This window comes from Convolutriloba macropyga, chromosome 2 (assembly GCF_964194025.1).
Source record: "Convolutriloba macropyga chromosome 2, txConMacr16.3, whole genome shotgun sequence".
Lineage (NCBI taxonomy): Eukaryota > Metazoa > Xenacoelomorpha > Acoela > Convolutidae > Convolutriloba > Convolutriloba macropyga.
In genome coordinates, this window is record NC_134469.1 from 64347006 (window position 1) to 64365019 (window position 18014).

General features: G+C 31.8%; 2 protein-coding genes across 3 annotated transcripts in view; both read left to right on the top strand.

The window, feature by feature from the left end:
* LOC142334606 (delta(3,5)-Delta(2,4)-dienoyl-CoA isomerase, mitochondrial-like) overlaps nucleotides 1–18014 on the top strand; it is a 440398-nt gene that overhangs the window by 118432 nt on the left and 303952 nt on the right. The gene's annotated exons all lie outside the window — the stretch shown is intronic.
* LOC142334968 (uncharacterized) overlaps nucleotides 1–18014 on the top strand; it is a 30170-nt gene that overhangs the window by 9063 nt on the left and 3093 nt on the right. The window contains exon 4 of the mRNA XM_075383295.1: nucleotides 17852–17981. Within this exon, the coding sequence (XP_075239410.1) occupies nucleotides 17852–17981 (130 nt within the window). The remainder of the gene's footprint in view (nucleotides 1–17851; nucleotides 17982–18014) is intronic.

Consider the following 18014-nt stretch of genomic DNA (forward strand, 5'->3'; position numbering starts at 1 on the left):
TAATCATGAAGAACATTAAATATCTTCAATTGCGAATTTTTCAACGCAAATTGGGCTATTACAATAATTTATGCTGCAAAAAGGAAACAAAAAAACTCTGAAAGGCAGAAACCCAAAACCACACTTATGACAATGTGTAGTATGAAAGCCAAGAAACCATTAGTTGAAAATGAAAACCTTTCAAAAAGGCTTGACGAGCACGATGATGCTAGCATAATTTTTGGAAAGAAAAAGCGGCCTGTCAGTACAGTGAAAAAATTAGAAAAATGACAGATATAAGATTAAAGTGACAAATCTTAAAAAACCACAGATTTTTTAAAACAATTATTTTCAAAAAATTAATTACCTCGTCACCTTTGATTTTAAAACAAAAACGATGAATTTACAGCCACTAATGGAGTCAGACATGACTTCCAAAAAGGAATATTTAATATTTGAAAGACTTTATTCAGAAACACTGAAATACTCTTTCCTGATTGGATAAAAATGATATATTATTTTATCCTCCTTTCCCTTTATGTGTTTACCCATCTACCCTCTCTCAGCAGAAGAGAAAGTAATTTAGTCAGTACCAGTTACCATCCTGATTTAATAATAGAGTATATTTCTCTCTCTCTACTCCGCTCTTGTTTTGTATTGAGATAAACGTTAGAACGTAGCATTGGGGCCCGTGCACCGTCTACTGAAGCTCAGATAGAAGAGTAACAGACTAGAGGAATAGAACTTTAGTTAGTCAGGTAAGCCTTAAGATTAACTATTATTCTTGAGACAACCATAAGACAGTTCAGGAAGTATCCTAATAAAGGTAAGCTCTAGAACACGTCTTATCTGGTGCGACCAGTGCTGAACTAAATTGGGTAAACAATTATAATTTCTGAGGGATATAACAAAAACTATTGATAGAAAAACAGAGAATTAAAATTCAAAGAATAGCAAATGGCTTCCAAATTTGATACACAATCAAACCATAATAACGAATTAACACCTTTTACTATCGCAAATGATTGTCCACAAGAAAATACAGAATTAATTTACAGAATAATATTAAATTTGAAGAGAAACCTCTTCAAAGAAACAGATCATATACAACAAACAAAAATCAATCGCAACCATTTGACACACTATCTACCAGTAATACTACTGAATAGTGATAGATACAACAGAAACTATACATTCGTATTAACAAATGAAAATAACAAAAGAAGAACATATTTTAATTTCCAAAATGAAACAACATTAATGGAAATGCTAAAAATATTTTTAAAAAGACATGAAGAATCACAGGATAGAACAAAACTAACAGCAATAACATCCACAACATACAACATAATAAGAAACACAAGTGGATATCTCAATGAAAGCCGTCAACAGGTACAGTCTGTGAATGACAGATTAAGATCTGACATCAAAAACTATAATAATTGGCTGACAAAAATAATAGAACTAAAACCAGAAATAAAAACAGCATCAATAGATATCATAAAAATAGTATCTGAATTTACTTTCCTCTTTTGGTTAGACAATTTTGAACATATAAACGAAAAACGAATACAGTTCGGAGAGACATATCCTGACGAAATAGGATATCTCTGTGATGAACTCAAAAATATTTGGGATAAAGAATACTGTTCAGAAAATTTTGAAAGCACTTTACAGATGAGTTCAGACAGTATTAATTTCATTGAGGGAATAGAAAATTACGTGAAAATACTGGATCAAGGACAAACAGGATCATCATCATTTAATATAACAAAAAGTTCAACATCAACGTCAACACCAAAAGATACACAACTGAACAACAATTCACAGGTAAAACAAAAATCAACAATAAAACCTGATAAACTATTAACATCAAATTTGTTCGGAAACAACAATAATACAATAGAAGATGTAGACAATTCTGATTCAGATGAAAGAGAAATTAGATCTGACAATCAATTTCCACCATCGGTAAACCAAAACAGACGAAAATACCAAAACAAGGACGAAATTAACAGCAACAGAATGTACATCAACTCGGTAGATAACAAATATAGAAACCAAGAACAAAATTGGGAACAACAACAATATAATTATGAAGACTTAAAAAACGAGATTACACAAACAGTAACAACACATACTAATAAATTAATAAATAACCTAGAAGAAAAATATCATCGAATGAGCCGAAATATGGAAAAAAGACAAGAAGAAGCACTAGAAATGGTAATCAATAAATTGGATAGAACTCTTGACAATCTACAGGGACAAAATAACTATAGAACGGATTACGAACATCCATTATATAACAGAAATCAAGAAAATCCTTTTCATAACAGAAATCAAGACAATCCTTTTCATAACAGAAATCATGAACATACAACAAATGAAAACATACAAAATACTGATAGACATAGTAATCAACAACAAGGAAATCAAAATAGAAGAACAAATTCAATCACAACAGAAGAAAGGGAAACAACAGTAGTGGAACCACCTTTACCATTTTATAAACAATTAACATCAATGAGCATAAACGAAGACCCTCAAATTGAACAAAACATTAGCAGTGGTTCAGTACCAACAACAATAAGACCATTCGATGGAACAGATCCAGCATATACTGTTGAAGAATATTTAAATAGCATTGTCGCTGCTATGATATTCAGCAGTGGCATTGAACCGGTAAATAAACCAGGACATCACCAATGGAAAGTAAAAAGAGCAGCGTTAATACTACATACTTTACAGGGACCTGCACAAAAATGGTATTCGACACTTCCAAGTGAAACAAAATTAGATTGGGAAACATTTTGCAAAGAATTTTCAGATATGTTTGATTCGGAAAAATCAAAACAACAAGCAAAAATCATATTACAACAATTACAAAAACATACAAACGAATCACTAAGATTATTAGCATTAAGAATAGAAACTCTTGTCAAAACTGCTTATTCTCTATACACAGAGGACTACAGAAATAGTGTTATGAACCAAACGTTCATAAGATGTTTAGACAACGAATTAAAAAACGCAGCATTAAAGAAACATGCAAACCACAAACAAACTCCACGAGAACCAGAAATGCCATTCAAAACATTAGTAGAGAAAATAGACCAAATGGACCTAACAAGAACAATAACTAATAATCACAAAAGATTATATGAAGTAAACCAGAGTACAACAAATATCAATGAAGATCTGAAACAAATGAATATAGCCTGTAATAATATAAATGAACTTAATCAAAACGACTTAGAACAATTCGAAGGAACAATATGCAATGTTCTAAACGGAATTAACAATACATATGACAAAAAGAATTTTAAAGGAAGACCAAAGTTTGCACTGTTTTGTAGTTATTGTAGCTCACATGGACACACAAAGGGAAGATGTTTCAAGAGACCACGTCGAGATAATGTTACAAGACCGAAAGAAAGATCATTTTACAGTCACATGAGAAACAACCAAAACTTACCAAATAGAAGAATTGACTCAAATAATGTCAATGGCAGACAACTACCACCGACATCACCAATATATAACAACTCCAGAAGTCGGACACCATACAGATCACATTCAAGAAATAACTACCATAATAGAAATTCCAGAGATAGTAGAAACAATCAAGGATATCAAAGATCAAATAATTATAATAACAGAAGTACTAGTTATAACAGGAATAACTACAATAGAAACAGAAGCGACAGTTATCATAGAAGCAACAGCTATAACAAATATAATAATAACAATAATAATAATAACAGATCAAATTCAAGATACAATGACAGAAATTATTCAAGACAACAATCACCTTATTCAAGACAACAATCACCTTATAATAGTAACAGAAGTAATAATAATAATCGACAAAGATACAACAGTAAAGATTCAAATAGAAACGATAGAAACGATAACTATCGACAACGTTCTAATAGTAACAATAGAAATCATTCAAATAACAATAGCAGAGATAATAGAGGATACTCATCCAAACGAGAACAAAATAACAGACATTATTCAAAAGAACGGAGAATTGATGGACACAACAATAGCAAAAACAGAATAAATAGCGTAGAACTAGAAAAATCAAATAACGATCCACCAGGAATCGACGAATATGAGTACACATCAGAGTCCTCAGACGAAGATCAAGAAATACTAGATAAATTTTACAATGCCAATGAAGATACATGCAATACTGTAATAAATACATTAGAAAGCAACCCAACATGGATATTACCAATGTATCAATATCAGAAATTTGAACAGGACTTTGCAAAACAAAAACCTATGTTAGAAATAGATTTTCTATTAGATTCAGGAGCAACATTAAACTTACTAAATGAAGATACATGGAATGAAATCAAATACAATAATACAGAAATGATCTTGGACAAAGCAAGCAAAACACTAACAGCTGCAAATAATACAAAAATAGACACATTTGGAACAGTAACACTGAATTTAACACCAGACAGAATTTCTAACAATAGAAACAAACCACAAAACAATTTTTGCATTCACTTCTACGTAACACAATGCAATCATAATATACTGGGTACACCATTCTTCAAAGAATATATTGAGACGATAAATGTTAACACCAACAAACTAACGTTAAATACAAATACAAATTTAGACAACGATATTATCTTCTACATGAATAGTACTAAAGGTTAACCTTACTACTCTCGATTATACACAATCACTAATAGAGAAACAATCTATATAGAACCAAATCAACAGAAAAGCATAACATTTCCAATACCAATATTTAAACAAATGAAACACTCAAATGATAAAACAATACAGAAATCGAAATTCTATTTCGAACCAATAAACAAATATCATAACGTATCATTTACAGATATAAAGGATTTTTCCTCAGACGAAGAATACTTTATGGATATACTATTGATCAACAAAAATAGACATCGAATAACAATAAATACAGGACTCATTGGTTTCATGAACAGAAATATTAGCTTCAAAAAACAAGATAACGAACTATACCAAACAAACTCTATCGACTTATTCCAAGCACTATACCATCTAACATACGAAAATGAAAACGATATCGATGAAATATTAAACATACAAGAAAACGAAACTATTGAACAAGTTGCAACATTTGAAAGAAAACCAAACTTCAAATGCAAATTTAACATAAACAAATATTCAGAACAAGAAAAAGAATTCATAAAAATGTTTGATTTTCAACATTCACACTTAACACAAGAAGATTTTGAAAAAGTAGTAAAAATCATATTAGACTATAGACAAGTCTACGCAACAACAAAATTTGACGTAGGAAAAACGAAAGTAAAATTGAACTTACCAATAAAAAAAGATGCAATATTCAAAAAACAAAGAATAAGTAAAGTACCTATACATCTTCGAGAACGAATACAAAAACTATTAGATGTTCTCAAAAAATATGACATAATTGCACCTGTAAATAAAGAACAACTATCAACAGGAAATACATTCACAAACCCGGTAATAATACTACGAAAAGGAGAATCTTTAAAGATTGTACTAGATGCAAGATATTTGAACAGCATGATAGATGAATCAAAGTGCAACTGGCCAATTGAACCAGTTGATGTAGCTTTAACAAGAATATACGGAACAATATTCACAACAGCAGATCTTAATAGTGCATACAACCAAATACCATTAGATGAAGAATCAATGCGGTATACACATTTCACAATTGGAAACGAACAATATTGTTTCAAAAGATTATTTTACGGAATATCAATCGGACCAGCAGCATTCGCTTCAATTTTAACACATTTCCTTTACCCTTTAATTAGAAAAGGAACAGTCATCACCTATGTGGATGATATTTTTATTCAAACAAACTCTTACGAACAAATGTTCGAGACACTAATTGAATATCACAAAGTACTGCTTAAAGAGAACTTAAAAGCAGCACCTGATAAAACATACTTCATGTTAAAGAAAGTAAAATTCTTAGGTCACATTATCGAAGACAAAAAAGTAAAACCACTTACATCACGAATTGATGGATTCCAAAAACTGGAACCTCCAACAAGTATGAAAGCTTTACAACGATACCTCGGAACAATAAATTTTTTAGCCAAATACGTCTATGGAATGCAACCAGTATTACAACCATTATACAATCTACTACACAAAGAAAATGATTTCAAATGGACTAAAGAACATCAAAAAATATTTGAACAAATGAAAAAAACAATAACACATAACCTAGAATTAACAATACCAGATACAACAAAACCATTTTACATTATAACAGATGCGTCCAACACAGGCATTGGAGCAGCATTACTGCAACAACATCCAACTGAAAAGAAAATGCGATTAATATCAGCAAATTCTAGACTTTTCACACCGATTGAAATGAGATTATCTACACTAATTAGAGAATGTTCAGCGATTATTTTCGCACTCACAGAATACGAATTCTTATTAACAGGTTCAAATCACCCAATTATTTTATTTACAGATCACAAGCCAATCATTTACCTTTTTACACAAAAGAATAAACCAAACCACAGAGTTTACAGATTTCAATTAATACTAATGAAATTTCCTAACTTACATATTATATGGACTGAGGGAAAAAACCTAGCTCTACCAGACCTACTCAGTAGAACAATAGATGAAGAACATTTTACAAAAACACGTGATATTACAGTGGAAATACCTGAAAACATAAAATTCTTCTTTGCAAAAACACCATTTGCAAATAACCTCGAATGCAAATACAGTATTTGCAACAATACAAACAACGATAACAAAGACACAACACATTATCCAGTTCTAGCCAATATACATAACAAATACTTTGAAATTAACATTGATAAAAACGAATACCATCCAATATCATATGAAAAATATAATACCGAAACCAAAACAAATTTAGTACCGAAATATAAACCAAAAACAAAACACTGGCAATCACCAATTATTGAAAAAGATGACTTAATCATAGAGAAAAACCAAAAAGGACCATACATAACTCATCATGACGATGACTATCTTAGATTAATCAACAATGTGAAACAAGAACATAATTTCGAACATGCAAAAATAACAGATATTTTTTATGATGAAAAAACAAAAGTAACAGAAGAGTTGATTAAAGAAACGCAAATAATAGATCCAGTACTTCATAAAGTCAAAATGTGGAAAAAAAATAACAATAAACCACATTCAGTAACAATGGACATACGTGGAAATAAAGGACTATTCGCGTATTACAGAAAGTTTAAATCAATTACAATTGACGAAAAAACTAACATAATGAAAATGATTATCCGAATAAAGAAACAAACAATACAAAGAATCTGTTTGCCACTAACATTACTATTATGTGTTTTTTATGAAAACCATTGCGTAGATACAGTTGGTCACACGGGACTTGAAAAAACAAAAAGAAACATAATGGAAAAATATTACTTCCCAAACTTAACAACTTGGATCAAGATACTGATCGCTGATTGCATACAATGCCAAACAAACAAAGTTTTCGCTAACACAAAAACAAAAAGTAAGCAAGAACAATTAGCACCTACAAAAAACTACTTTAATGAAATGATTATGATAGACACAAAAGGTCCAATACATCCTGCATCTGAAGAAAATAATTTTATCTTTGTGATAGTAGACGCATTCTCACATTACGTAACAATAATGTGTGCGCCTCAGAACAATGCACACTATGCAGTTACAGCATTATTTGAACATTGGTTTATGAAATTCGGACTACCCGAAGAAATTCGTTCCGATAACGGATCGGAATATATAAATACAGAATTAACACACCTTTGTAATTACTTTGAAATCAAATTTAAACCAAGCACAACATATGCACCCTGGACAAACGGATTAGTGGAAGGAACTAATAGAATAATTGGACAATTTATCAGAACATTACTCAACGAAAAGTACCAAAACTGGTCTAGAAAAGCAAAATTCTTTCCGTATGCATATAATACGCAATACCAGACAAGATTAGGCATGTCACCTTGTGAAGTTGTTTTCAATCAAAAACCAAGAAAACCAACAAAGATTAAACTTGGAACAACTACAGACGAGATGGGAAACTGTAACCCAACAAGAACAAGCGCATGCAAAACACAACCCGCACATACTCACTTAGATAAGCAATTCAGTCACCCAAAAATAGCAAAACTACAAAACGGAACGTTCGCAAAATGGTTTCTTGACAAAGAAAAACATTATAATGACACATACCAAACAATAACAAAAATATTAAGAAATAGAAAAAAGTTAACTGATGAATTAAATTCAAGGTTCAGAACAGCGAAACCACTTGATAAAAACACATTCGTCTTGATCACAAATCAACAACAGATTGACGGAGTATCAAAGAAATTAATACCTCTAAAAACAGGACCATATTTAATTATTGATAAACCCACAGAAACAACATACATACTGAAAGACAATACTAATAAACACATTACAATACATAGAAATCATATTGTACCATACTTTCCGAAAGAAAAACATATTAAATTAGAATTACAAAATTACTTATTAACGAAAGAAATCCCAACGCTAAAACAACCCAATACCCAAACAACATCAAAACGGTATACACCGCCTGATGAAATCACACAATCTCATAGTTATAATCTTCGAAAGAGGAAAATAACAATTCCCCAACTTTGTCAGTAAATTTTACTATAAATAATAATTAATACTAATAATAATAATTATGATAATAATAATAATAGTACTAATGCCATTTAAGTACTACCTCCATTTAAAGTATACAGTTTGTTACTCCTCAATAGCTAGTGTAACAACCTAAAGTGGAAATACTATCCACTCAACAACTAATATACTAACACGGCTATTTTAACACAAACTAGTTATAAAGTATTCCTTTCATCCAATACAACACCTCAATAGTGTTCAGTACTCCTACACTTTATGTCCAACATTTTCATACTATGTTTCATATGTTCAGTATTTATACAAGACACACCTCCCCCCCTAACCCGAACCTTGTGTGTCATAACCCCCCCATAAAATCAAAACATAAAAAAGAACATATAAATTAAAAAGTACACAAACAATATGAATAACAAACAGAACAGATATATAAAGAACACTACTAAAAGGTGCTCAAATCCACCTAACCTCTAACCCATAGAGAAATCACACAATACCAATGCAATTTAACTTTTACATCTCATTTGATGCAAGACCCATAATTATGATTTTAACAAATGTTATATTATCCAACCGTTAACGAATGTTATGTTACCTAACCGTTAACACCTTTTAGTAACAGGGATAAACATTTATAAAAGACAAAAAGAGAAAATACACAAATTAGGATGAAACTGTCAACGTTTACCAACTGAATATCTGTACTAAGCGTCTGTACTCAGAACTGACAACACACATCTCCACCGAAGATGTCAAACACACGTCTCCAACACACACCACCACCGAAGATCTCCATCAATAAAACAAATAAACAAATAAACAAAGTATCCATAAAAAGTATCCATAAAGGATATACTAAAACAAATTGGTAATTGATAGTAGCCCACGAAACCTCAAAATGAAGATTAACAAGGGTAATTTCTCATGTAAACAAGAAAACAAATGACAAAATAATTCAAATAACAAAGAGTATATTTTTGATGTTCCAAAGCTTGAAACTGGAATAGACAGTATGTGAAGATTGATATTTACAATAAACAAAAGAACAAAACATAATAAAGAAACAAAGAACAAAGGATCAAAGATCAAGAGTGTTATAATAACGTAAACACTCTCGAAATGGAATAGATATTTCGAAACTGTTAACAATTCAGAATAATCCATTTACGTAATAAAAAGGGCAACAAAGATGACTAACTACATAGAAAAACAATGAAAATAAGGAAACAGAACTAATTAGAATAACAGTACAAAAACAATTAATGTACACCGTGGCATAATAACTGCGTAAACGACAAAGCGGAAGTTACAAAATAATAAGTACAAAATAACAAGAATAAACATGCGGAACAACTTCAACAATGTGTCAGTCAGACGAATAAACGAATAAGCCGAATACGCATATAACAATCCTCAGCTATAACGAATGCGAATAATATTATTAAGAATAACTTCCTCCATGCAAAATAATGACAGAAACACAGAATCTCCACCATTCCACCATTCCATATCCAACACCTCATAATCACCAAAGATCAGATCTAAAACATAAATAAACATTTCTATTTCATTACATTCGAACATATATATATATTAACCAAATCAAACTCATAATACATTTACACATTTCGACTAAGATATCTTCGATAGTATGAACGTTTTGCACACTTTTGCAAACAAATTTGCAAAAACTTTACATATACGTCATTCACTAACACGTCATATACCTCATTAGTGAAAAACGGACGTTATTCACCTAATTAGTGCAAAATGCGGACATCATACAACTCATTAGTGAAAATACGGACGTTATTATTTTATGGACGTCAGTAACTAAAATGTCACAGACATCATTAGTAAAGACACCATCTTCCGTATTAACAAAGAAACGGACGTCATATACATCATTACTATACCTCATTAGTAACTCAAACTAAAACTAAAACCAATTACAAGGAAAAACTTCCCAAATTGACAATATCTTAAACAACAAACGTCAGAGACAAACGGTCTCTATGCAGACGCAATTAGTAACAAAACATAAATGGTAAACCAATTAACATTTTCACCTAACACAATGGTGATTAAACAAGACAGGTCTTACCAAGATCATTAGTAGATGAAATAAACATTTCAACTACGTCAATAATTAAAATCTGCAGAGTTGCACCATCTGCAGAGTTGCACCATCAAAGGCATACAACAGACAGACATACCATATAGCTAATTAGAACAAAAAGTACCAAGCTGATTGATAATAACTGGCACCACTAACCATCACCCGCTAGCGCCACTAACCATCGTTAACTAACCCTCCTAATGATGACAGAGATTACTTCAGAAAAAAAAGACATGGCATAATTGACATAAAAACAGCAGACTAACTCTATTGATACCATATAATTGGCACCAAGAAAGAATTAACATACCATGCTGAAAGTATACCATCTAACCATCAAACAAATGTCAACATACCAATTACAAGGAAAACAAAAATCTCGAGAACAAAGAGCATCGGAACAATCAGAGGAAAGTCCAATTCATCAAACGAGGAAACTAACACCATAATTGGACCCAGTAATTACTGAAATTGACAACTTAAAATCCAAAAAATGAAAAACGGAAGATATGAAAATGTCACCAACATTATAGAGAGCCTTCGAAAAGAAAGTAAAAATCACAATTCTGATTTTGCCTCGCACAAACCACAACCGTTAAACTTGTTCAAAAATCTGAAAAATTTGCGAAAAAACTCAGCTAAGCTGAAAATTCTAAACCACAAATACAAAATTTAGTCTTAAGACTAAAAATATTCTATCTTAAAAAAGAAATTCATATATCTCAATATATCTAATAACTAAACAAATTTTGAATCACTTCATAACTTCTTTCATAACTTTTTCCATATTTGTCGCAAGTCGTTCATTTATCCTTTTCATTCAACAATTCAACAACACCAGGTAAGCTGAATCCTTTTAACTATTCATTAAACTATTTGAACTTCTTCTACCAAAGACTAATCCATCACTACAGTCACCACAGTGATGAAAAACCACCAATGATAAAAGTGTCAGAGTTTTTAAACTCTTTGAACACGAAACAGTTTTGTATAAAAATACAAGTCCAAAGAGAAAATTTTGCAAAATTAGATTACTCATTTGGAAACCACATTCATTTTGATAACGATAGTATAAGAACAACACTTTGTCAATTCTCGGATAAAGATTGTTTATTTATTATTGAAGGAAAAACAGAAAGCGGACAAGAAGTAAAACTATTTTGGGGAGAAAAACATTTTGAACTACTAAAACAAATAACCATTTGTAACGAAACAATCACAGAGTATAACTTACTGAAACAACAGATCCAAACAGACCAATGTATTGACCTTAACAAACTAAAAACAGTTTTTATAGTTGTGTGTAAAAAAGACGCTATAACACTCATAGACGATAAAAACACGTCTTAAAAACAAAACCAAAGAGAAAAATTTTAAGAAATATATTGCCACACAAACTTTCAGATATGATACCAGTAATCGTCATAGTAATCTACAGATAAATACAGTATAATAATATCTGTAGTGCGGCACGGTTAAGTGTCAGTTACAATTGAGCAAATAACTGTCACTTCTCAGTGCAGCATTACACCTCACATTTACATAATTAATAACAAAGTTACACATTTTATTTATCAGTTTCAAAAATAGATTTCAACGAATCCTTAATCACAATCTACTTTATACTATCTAAAGTAATATTCTTCCTAACAATACTCCTAGTACCTTGCATTGTAGTAATATCGACATATTTAGCTATTATAGCAATAAGCGAAGTTATACGCAACCGCCGAGTTGTATATGCAAGCCCACCAGTACAATAACCCGATGCATGAAACCCACCCCGATATTTACCACATATGTAAAACAAACATAGATATTGTCGAATTAGAAATATTTAAATTTATAAAAATTGCAATTATAATATACTTCTTCGTACGTATGTGCTTAGGACTAATAGAATATTTTGTAAACCCATAAAAATTGATCCCAACCCAGACATTGAAGAATCGATATATCATACATTACATACACAAAAGTTCTACCTCCAAATTGGATTCCCCAACACATCACCATTACATGGTAACATTGTCATATATCAACTAAATATTAGACTAACAACTAACGAAATTTGGATTACAAACCTAGGAGCTCAAACACACCAACCAGAACAAGAATTAATACCAGTAGTTATACTAGCCCCACCGTACGTACAACATCCACCACCCGGACCAGGTTCTGGAGCCTGAAATTATAAAAAAAAAACAGCAAAAATTGCTTCATCAAATAATAATAATAGTAACAATCACCCAGAAAGACCACATCACAACGAAGTAACAGACTTAACAAATATACCCACATCACCAGAAATAGAAGAAACAAACCCCGAAAACAAAAACCCATATACAGTAAGACGAGCAAGAACAGATACACGACATCTACTAAGAGGTAGACGTAGAGCATCATTATCATTTCCTACACAAGACTCTACATTAGTATCATACGGATCAACTGATATAGAATCAAATATAATAAGACCTTTAGAAGCAGAACAAACAGAACCACCAAGTCGAATAGGTACACCAACATTATCAAACTTTAGTATCGCGTCACCAAGCCAGTCAAGCGTTCATACTATACCAACACCCACAACATCAGAACTTCGAGCTAACCCATTTTTACCGCCAACAACACAACAAAGACAAGATTTCAATTTTGTACAAGAACACTTCCGTGTACAACCAATACAATCACCAAATAGCTCACTTTGGTCAGCAACATCACCGCAACAATCAGCAAGTACAAGTTCAACACCACGAAGAACACCAAGAACGTCCTCATTAACAAATACATCTATCAGCGTACCACGAATAGAAATAGCAAATTCCCTACAACCACCACAACATAGAGCATTATCACTTACTTCATTTATACCAGAAATAAGATTATCATCTACACACCCTGGAAGAACTAGAGCAACACCCGTACTCAATCCAAATCCACCTACTTTAAGTAGAACTAATGATCATACATATCTTTTTCCATTAGATCATAAAACCTGGAATCCACCTCCACCACTATACGGACCAACTAATCTTGGAGATACTCTCACAAATTGGTCAAGAAGTAGACTTACAAATACCTTAAACTTAACACATCGCCAACGAAATTCAGCACTTGAAGTTCTAGCAACACCATCTCTAGAACTAAAATTCAATACTACAATAAAATACGACACCATATTTAACCATCCATTTCACGCGACCACACCATCTATTGTAACAACAACGATACCAGCACCATTTGTTTGCATTGATTTCATCTACAAATTCGATCGATACACAAAACAAACTTTAGGATTTGCAACATTCTATAATCCCCACACAGGACTATCATACACATGCCGCTTCAATTAAAATCCATAATACTAATATTATTACTAATAACATTATTTATCTATATGAAAATAGACACAAGCATAAGATCAAGATATAAAACAAAACAAAATATCAGAGAACAAATTAAAGAACACATACAAGAACGTATAGAAAAACATATAGAGAATTTCCAAAAGAAAAACAAAACAAAAACAAATAACATAAATGTAACCGACCAAGATAACTTTAACAAGTTAATGGATCATGTATTTAATAACAACACAAAATTTGAAACGGAAATATACGAATTACCATCAAAGTATACATCACCAGACTTAAAAGAATTCAAAAATAGTACAGATTACGAACAAATGTGGGAAATAGACATAGATAAATGGACACGAAATTGGAATTTTTACAGAGAACAATTAACAGACAGTATTTTGGAAAAATTCCAACTAAACAATAAAAGAAACAAACGACAGACAAAAGGAGATTACGTTGAATTGAAAGGACAAAACATTAATGGATCAGCAGTAGGACCTCAAGACATTTTTATCGAACACTACGACTGCGACGCAGAAGAAATAACAAACGTAAAATACTACGAACTGAACAAAATCAGCACATGTAAATTTAAACCATTGGACTTAGAAATGACAAAAACAGAAGTTCAATTATTATCAAAAGCACAAGCTGTAGAAATTAAAGCATATGCTGTTACAGGAACGATCAAAGAAAAAGTAGAATGGTGTTCACAACACACTCATTACATTAGAGCAAACAGACCGAGCTATTATGTATCAGATGCACGAAGAACGAAAATCTTGGACCCAGACGAAGTTCGTAACGAACTCGCCAGAATTAACTTGCTTAAAAATACAAAATACAGGCCAACAAGGCATAACATCTCATTCAATTACTTATCAAACCCACCATTACAAAAAAGACTAGAAAACGTACAAGGAAATATACAATTCAATGTAGACACCCCTATGGTACCACCATATGGAAGATTAGTATATGATTACACAAACCCAATGTGGGTGCCAAATGAAATCAAAAATGCACAATCAAACTGCCTATCAGGCGTCAAAAAACAAAATAGAATTGACATTTTAGATTGGACCTTAGAGATAAAAGAAGTCTCATTAATACTAAATCTTGATACAAAAGAAATATCATATATGGGAACAAAACTACCATGTGATCTCCACAAGGGAGAATGTTTACCAACACCCTTTACAAAAGCAACAATCATTTGGGAACCCCAAACACATTGCCAACTATTCGAACTTATTCGGTTTGATGCATATATGGTTAAGTATCAGGAACGATATTGCATAGAAACAAACGCGGAATGGTCATCAGTACAAAAACCAGTTGTAGAACAAAAAGTAAAATTTAATGATACATCCTCAATTGCAACAAGATTTGAAATCTACCCATTGGTTGAACGAGAATGTGGATCAACACAACCATTACATAAAACAGAATACGATGATATCTATATAATATACGAATATGGTTTTGATATGCATACAGGACTTAAAGTAACAAGAAAAGAAGACAAATTTGAAGAAGAAAAATAAAACCACAGCAAATTATGGCTAATGCATACACAAGATATGAAGACGAAGAACATCAAAATTATTATTATGGTTTTGTAAACGAGAACACACATCTACAAATGAAAATGGACCTCTATATGAGTAATATATATTCACGCATTAGTCTCCAAGCAATCGAATTCTATTCACAGATATGCGAACAAACTCGCAATATTCGACAATTGACACTAACACAAGTACAAAAGAATACACCACTATTAGGATACATCCTTACAGGAGATAGATCCATATTTGTGAAACAAGAAGGAGTCAATGTGATGAAAATGTACAAATGTGCAAAGAAATCATCACCACTATACGTACCACAAACACGTGAATGTTACGACAAAATACCAATACTATACAAAAATAGAGTACAATACGTTCATCAACTAACACGACAAACATACCTTTGGGCGAAAACAGTTCCATGTTCACATAGTAATTTCGATCAACTGATCTCAATAGACACAGAAGGAACAGTAAGATACAGATTGACACCATATCCAATAAAAGTAGAAACAATATTAGAAACAATATCACCGGAAGAAATAGTACTTGATAATATGTTCAGCAAAGCAAGCCTCATTGAAAGTGGAATATTTAGCAAAGAACAATTAATACAAGAACGAAAAAGAGATTTACTACACGAATATATGAGAGATCGCGAAAAACCGCTTCAAGAAGCACAATCTGCTAACGCACAAAAACTACTCGAATTAGAACAATTAGGATTATTACAAACATATAAAAATTATGAACATTCACTTAAATGGTTAAAAGACTTGAACATAAATGGATATAACTTTCAGATTGATCAACCAAGTATAAACTGGAAGGAAATTTTCGATGCAGCATGGCTGAAAGATCAGATACTATCTATCTTTGGTTGGCCATGGTACATACTTGAAAAAATGGCTATCATCTATGCGATGATGAGCATGATATTATTTGTAACAAACCTAATTATAAAATTCTACAACGCTTTTGCAATACATAAAGCGATTGGGAAACAAGCAAGTATAACAAAAATATTATTAACAGGAATTTTTGGAATATTCTCACAAACACTAACCCAACTAGTTGCACAAATACAAGAAGATGATTACGACAATAATAACGATAATAGTAATGATGATAACAATTCACATTACAGTAAAGGACATAATAATTCACGAATACATTTTCAACATTTCAGACGACATTCAACAGAAATACCAACATTAACTCGTAGAGATAAACTGACAGAACATTATGTGGATACGAACTACAAACACTATAACACTACTATACGCAGGACAGAACATGGTTTACAACTACGTACACATTAGAGTCACCAACAAAGAAACAAGCACCACCACTACCAGAAAGAAAACACAAAACAGAACAATTCAAAATGGAAACATTAACAACAATAAATGAAAATAAAACCCAACCACTACCACCAATACCACCACAACTTATAACACCACCTCCAGCGTACCAACGCTTGAGTAGTCTACCACCTGTACCAATCCCAATACCAATTCCAAGCGCACCTAATATAGAACAATCGCACATGCAAATTAAACCCTATTCATACGAATCACCTATAACACAACAGACACCATATGAAATTCCTCAACCATCAAATAATCAACATAATCAACATAAACTAATACCAACTTCCAGACTTTTAGAAATACAGAACCCGCCGCCAATAGATTTCAACCAATTAAAACTAACAAATAACAAAATGCAAAATCGTAGCTACAGCCTAGATATTATTAAAAATGATCAGCCACATACAAATGAAGTCACATACTACGATACTCATTCGGCTGATACATACGAAATCTAAAAACAAACAATTCCCTTTAGTAACAACTAACATTACCTAATCACCCGCCATCACTTGCCAAATTTTTTACTTTACCATTTTATTTTTGATTTTTTTAAAAAACTTATCCATTCATAAAGAACAATAAGACTAAAACAAACTACTCATAAGTATTTAATATACTAACGACCTACCATACAAAAACTATACAAAAACGAGATCAGAATGTGTAACAATTTTTATTATAACAAGCATATAATAAATCGAAGATATAATTCAGACTAAACTAATCGTATTTGAGTTTTAGCATTCAACTATGGCATCTAACATGGAGTACGACTCGCCATACAAATCAGACTCGCCATTCTCCTACGAAGTGGAAGAAGGAGAGTTGAGTTGTGAATCAGGCAGATCCAGCCCCGGGACTATTCGGGACTGTGCACCTGACTGTGGAACACAAACTGAAACCA